At 27.6% G+C, this 6,922-nt stretch overlaps 1 protein-coding gene across 1 annotated transcript; it reads left to right on the top strand.

The window, feature by feature from the left end:
- The first annotated feature begins 5,839 nt into the window (after positions 1-5,839).
- Positions 5,840-6,401, top strand: LOC127115729 (EPIDERMAL PATTERNING FACTOR-like protein 6). The gene is made up of 3 exons (XM_051047201.1): positions 5,840-5,948; positions 6,037-6,104; positions 6,180-6,401. Exons 1-3 carry the CDS (start codon positions 5,846-5,848, stop codon positions 6,399-6,401), a joined length of 393 nt encoding a protein of 130 aa, XP_050903158.1. The 5' UTR covers positions 5,840-5,845.
- Positions 6,402-6,922: the final 521 nt, after the last annotated feature.

The raw sequence follows: 6,922 nt of genomic DNA, 5'->3' as shown, positions 1-6,922 counted from the left end.
TATCAATCAAATGGATTGAAGTTTGATTGTTATGCAAACATCTTTCTGAAACTGGTTTGGGGAAATACTACAAATATAACAACAAGTTATGTTAAAACATGCAAATCAATAATTTTTTTACTTTCACTAAATAAATCTTTTATCATACCTTTACTACCAAAACATATTTTTTCCTTAAAACCATATCTAATAGCTTTCTCCCAATAATAGGCACATCGTCATCATTATCATCAGAACCGTCATCTTCAGTATCATTTGAAGATTCTTCACTCCCAGTGTCTATCTCATTGTTTTCTATCTCATAATTTTGAGGCTCTACTTCATCTCTTAACATTGCCAGTTTGCGTTGAATCTTTTCTCTCTGGCCATCAAAATCTTCGGATGAACTACAATCCAAACAATAAACAATAAATGCTACATATTCAACTTTCATGTCATATGTTAACACACATGCAAACAACACTTAACATAACACATGATGATGCAAATATTAAAAAACCTATTGTCTTTTATATTCATTCTTTATTCGATTTAATAGGTCAAATTATACAATAATATACATGGCCCATTAAGAAGATGCATCATTAGGATTAATTCAGTTTTACACTCAACATATATGTGACAATGCTATGGTGCAACTTTTATGACTTTTTATTTTCCATATCATGTGGAGCCGGGCTTTACAATAACACTTCAGTTACAAAACATTTGGTATGCACATGAATTTCAAAAGTCATGCCAATAATATTCACACGTGAAGTTGCAAAAGTTGTGTCATCATTTATCCATATAATGCTTACACGTGAACTTGCTACTACATAAATCCAAATGCAACAACTTTTATCAATTCTATCTCATCCATTCCATCTTAACACATACAAAAAGTACCACTCTTTAAATACTATACACATGTCAATTTCATAACACTCGTCAAATTTTTCTTTCAAAATCTAGAAACTACTAAATTCTTAACAAACATCAATTAGAATTTTTTTTTTGAAATAGTCATGGCATCAAATGGAGTTCTTATTCACTCTACTCTCATAGACACATTCACAATTGTAAAAATATCTACCCAAGTAAGTCTTTAACATTTTTTTCAATAATAACTTTGACAAAAACTTATCAAACACTTCTATCTTTAAGTTTGATCATTTTTTCCTCTTTTTTTTTTGTACAGACATATCTAGAAATTGATCCAGATTTTGTTAATATGTATCAAAATGACATGAAAAAAAAAACATAACTTTATTAAACAATGAAGGGATTCCTCAGTGTTATTATATATAACAAAGACAACAATCATCCCCTTGTAATCAATGGTTGAATTTTTCTTATTGAATACTATAATTTTCCTGACGACGTTGTTATTCAAATAGGATATTACAGAGATAGTAGATTTGGAATCAAAGACTATAAAATAATATCATCTCAACAATATTTATCACATTATCACAATCGATACTTTTTCCATCAATTTTTTTTTCATTCGATGTTACATTAGCCCCTATTAATATTTCTTTGCCGAAATTAGTTTAGTTCTTATACTTTTGCCCCATAAATATTGCTTTCATAAATTATTTTTTAAATTTCTTCCTTCTTTTATTTACTTTTATAGAAAGTGTAGGTAGATTTTGCAACAATATTAAGAGACTATGATTTTCACTCTCTTCTTCTATATGGTGATTACAACAAGAAAAAATGATTTACTTTATTGAACATTTAGTCTCTATATCTCACTTTTGTGTTGACGTTAGTCCCTTGAGTTAAAATTCTATTAAAAAAAAGTTGACTGAACTAACGGTGCACACGTGAAAATGTTGGGTTGGTTAACATCGCTGAAGTGACAGTTTTTTTTCTTCGAATTTTTGTAATATCCAGGATTTCCATTAACATGGTAGTACATAACCACTAGACCAATCAACACATTTGTTAAATTTTTTGCAACAAATTTATATATTACATAAATAGTCTAGAGTTGCCTAAATAGTTTATGAAATAGTATAATTATTTCATATCATTAAATAGTTTAATTAGTATTTCAAGTATCTAATATTTCAACTATTAGTATTTCAACTATTTATTTTATCATTATTTCATCTATTTAATATTTCAATTATTTAATTTATTAAATATTAATTTATTAAATATTTAAATTATTTAATATTTTAAAATATTTAATATTTCAACTATTTAATATTTCAACTAATAATAATTTTTTTAAATATTCCAACTATTAAAAAAAATGTCACGTCAACGATGTTAACCAACTCAACATTTTCACATGTGCCTTGTTAGTTCAGTCACATTTTTTTAACAGAATTCTAACCCCATGGACTAATGTCAACACAAAAGTGAGATATAGAAACTCAGACAAAAAAAATATATAAAAAGAAGAACTGAAATGGGCAAGGTGTTGATTAATCGAAAATCTGTTGCAATAACAAAAGGGATTCCAAGTCAAACATAAATATTCGAGCACAACATGATTGGCAGAAAAAGAAGAGATGTATCACATCTTCGTATTGAGAAAAACAGAGAAAACACATGATGTTATGGATCCCAGTAATAATTCCTTTCTTTCCAAGTTGGAGCTTGGTTGGCAGACGATTAAGAAGGAGTCTCCAACAAAAGCATTGTACATTAGAAGGACTGTTTGTTTTTCTGATAAGACTTTATGCCTGTAAAGGTTTTTCGGAACAACAAAGGCATGGATTTTCCAAATCTGAAAGAATCAAATAAGTATTGTTAATAGAGTAATCGGTGCAACCTTTCCACCATACAAAATTATCACATATATTTTCATTAAAAAAGTCATCGAGTTGAAGGGATTCAATCTGATTCAGAGGAAATGGTGACAGAGCCAAATTCCATCATCCATGATTCTTCAAATATGCGATCTTGACATTGGACAATACAATTATGAGAAATAAGTAAGGAAACTAAAAACTGAGAGTCGTAGGACCTAGCCAAATGTTTTTCTAAAATTTCAGTCTTCTACCGTTACCAATTTTGCAACTAATATAATTTGAGAACCAATTAACATTTGAATCAGAAATTGTGGTGAACAAGAGATCTCTCCACCATATGGAATCATGTTTACTAGTAGAATGAGGATCGGGGCGAAGAATTTTTGAAGTCAGGTCTCCATACCTGAATCGAAGTAGAGAAAGCCAAATATGATCGTGATTATCAAGGATACGCCAAAACCATTTGCTTAAGAGGGTTGTGTTAAATCTTCCAATATGTTTTACTCTAAGGTCTCATTGACTTTTGAATTTACAAATATTATCTCAACTAATCTCAACAAGTTTTCTACTAGCATCGAGGCCTCCCAAAAAAATGTTTCTCTAGATTTGGATTAATTCTTTGATAAAGACTTTAGGGGATTTGTAGAATGAAATGTTATGTTTTTATTTTTATTTTACTTTCACTTATACCAAACAATTAAAAAGCATCTTCCTTTCTTTCTACTTTCTAGTCACTTACATTCCTTTTAGTTTCTTTCCTTTAATTTTTCTCTCATCCAAACATAGTCTAAAAGAGATTAAACAAAAAATATTTTCCCAATATTTCTTTTCACTCATAATCTTCAAAAGAGTGGTGATATAAGTCTATAACAAATTTCTATTTTGAAATAATCTTGCAAATTCATACACAAAATCACTCCCAATTTTTTTAATCAACTAGTGTAATAAATTTTCCATCATTATCGAAGAAATGAACTTTCGATTATAGGAAAAGATAAATGTATCTTAAACTTTATAAAAAGATGTTATACTTTTTTTCCTACACTAAATTTTTCTAATCGAGTTTTTTCAAATAAGATTTTAATTAGTCATATCATTAATGAATATTGAAAAGGGAGTATTATGAATAATTTTTCCATACTTTGTTTTCCATTAACTCACAACTTTTAGTTTAATTGATTGAGATATTATAAATAAAAATATTAATATAAACAGATTTTTTTTATAAAAATTATCATGTTTTTAAAATAATTTTTAAAATAACTATATTTTCAAAAAAAATATAAAAATAATCATATTTCAAACAAAAAAAAATTACCCCCACGAGGAGGCACCATAGGCAGAGGCACATGCATTCTTATTTTGTACTAAGGCGAATAAGGAATGACACATACATTCATATATGGAATCATATTTTGTAAATGATTTGTGCCAGTGATGCCTTAGTTCAAATTTGACTGCATGCGCCACCACTGCATGTGGCGCTTCCTCTTGTTGGCAATTTTTTTTGTTTTAAACATGATATTTTGATTATTTTTTTTAAATATGGTTATTTTGAACTTTTTTTAAAGTATGACTAATTAAAAAAAACAAATCTAAAAGACAAGTAGCGTTTAGTTAAATTTTAAAATAACAAATAATATCATTAGGTGTGTTCGCGGTGTGGTTTGAACAACTTTGACACTAAAAATCATCCGAACCACAAGAGAAAAAAACATGCGGTTTGATTTGGTTTGATTGACTATTAGAAATAAAATCGAACTGAACCAAACCAAACCAATGTGGTTTGTATTAGTTCTATTGGTTCGGTTTTTTATAATATTTTTATTGTGCTATACATACACCTAACGAGAACAACTTAACTTTGTGTTTAGTCATTCATACATGATCAAATAATAATAAAATTTATCATATTTAAACAAAAACTTCTCGTTCAATATACAAAAATCAGATTAAACAAAAGTAGAATAAAAAATAAAAAATAATAGTAGTAAAAAATATAAAAAATATTTAAATAAAAAAGAAAAAACAGAGGACAAAAGAGATTAGAGAATTTGAAAAAGAAAGAATATAAGAGATGCGATATTAAAGAAGAAAAATGTGATAAAAACGTAATTGAAAGAGAAAATAATAACATAAAAACGAGAAGATGAAAAAGAAAGAACATAAGAGATGAAAGATTATAGTAGAAGATGTGAGAAGTACATGAGAAAGAAGATGAAAAGAATGCATGATACTATTATGAGAGATTTGAGAAGGTTGAAATTAAAACTCTAAATGTGAATATTCGTAAGGTTAAAACATAATAGGTTTGGATTTTAGGTTGAATGTAAAATAAATGAAATTTGAATTGTAATATAATGTGGTTTGATTTGATTTAATTCTGTTTGAAAAATACAAAACACAAATCAAACTGACCCTAGAATAGTATAAACACATTCGAATCAAATTCTATTTTTTATAATTTTAATTTCGTTTAGTTTAATTTGCAAAGTTTTGAAGACCCTTAAATATCATGTCAACAAGAATTTCAAATACTTATAAAAAATAAGTATAGTAAAATTAGTTTTAACCGTGTAATAAGTTGAGTCAATATTTGGAAAAGTCAATCGAAAACTGTTTGAAATAAAAAGTTATGAAAGAAGTTTTCTGCAGTCTAGGCATATACTATACATGATATGTAAAAGTACTCAACTTCAGAGCTACATTAATGCACTTCGTACGTAATCAATTTTCGACTGGCCCCGATCACTAAATTCCTTTTCAATTAATCTTATTTTTCAAAATTATATAATTGTTATACTATACATTAAAAAAAAAGTTTAATTTTTTTTTTATTTCAATAAATGGATGTGTTTTTGTTTTTAGTTTTTAATTTTTTTTAAAATAAATTTTGAATGTTAACTTTTCTGTTTTAATTTTTAACAAAAATTATAAAATAAATATACAAATAAAATGCATGTCTTTGATAAAAGGAATTTCCAACCAACGAAATGGCTACATCTCTGCCATATCTATCTGTCTCTCTCTCTCATATAAAGCTGGCCATCATTGTTAAATATCAATATCAACTTTTATGAAATATGAAGAGAACAATGTGCTACACTCTAATTCTTAAAGCTTCCATTCTACTTTCAAGTTTGGTTCTTTCTGTAATAAGCAAACCTTTGTTCATGTTCAATGCTGCAAATCAACAAGGTTAGTAAAACATGGTTACACCTTTGAACTCAAAAAATGTTTGCTTTGAAACACTTATATAACCTTTTCTTTTTCTTTTTACCGACAGCACTCTTCAAAGTTGATCCAACAACTAGAATACAACATGTTTCAAGACCCTTTGACTCTTCTACACAGGTACACAGTTCTTTACACCAATAATATATATTAGTAATAATATTATATGGTTTTATGATTATGGTTTTGATTTAGTTGAAGGGAGTGAAGAAGGTGAAGGAATATGAAGAAGCATTGAGAGGAATGAGTAGTAGGATTGGTTCAAGACCACCAAGATGTGAACACAGATGTGGAGGATGCATTCCTTGTAACCCAATTCAGATTCCTACCAACAAACATCTTATTGGTGTTCAGTATGCTAATTATGAGCCTGAGGGATGGAAATGCAAGTGTGGCACTTCTTTCTTCAACCCCTAATTAGAATTTTATATATATATATATATATATATATATATATATATATATATATATATATATATATATATATATATATATATATATTGCAGGATCGAATTTGTGTCTCTGCAGTCTAATGTATTTACACAGTCAGATGTATTTGCAGAACTATAAACCGACTTAAATAGTTTAGTTATTAATTCTGTTAGAGTGAGTTAATTTGGGAGTTCATAGATGTAACCATTTTCTATTTATTGTTATCTAGTTTATATGAGACTTTCTTCATGCAATGTATGGAATGTGTTCAATGTCTCAAAGCTGAATAACAAGTAATAGAACATTTTTTTTAAATCTTCTTCATCACTCAATCTTCTTGTTCATCATGACGCTTCTTCAATTGTGTTCAAACCAAGATGGTTAAAATCTAATTATTGTATTGATTTCATATTTTAGATACAAATTTTGACTTAAATTATTTACGGAATTGATCTAGCTTAAAATCTGAGCTAAATCCAATTTTATCCTAGATAACCGGTATAAAA

This window comes from Lathyrus oleraceus, chromosome 1, assembly GCF_024323335.1.
Source record: "Lathyrus oleraceus cultivar Zhongwan6 chromosome 1, CAAS_Psat_ZW6_1.0, whole genome shotgun sequence".
NCBI lineage: Eukaryota > Viridiplantae > Streptophyta > Magnoliopsida > Fabales > Fabaceae > Lathyrus > Lathyrus oleraceus.
Note: the sequence above shows the minus strand (reverse complement) of the source record. Positions and strands in the feature narration are given on the sequence as shown.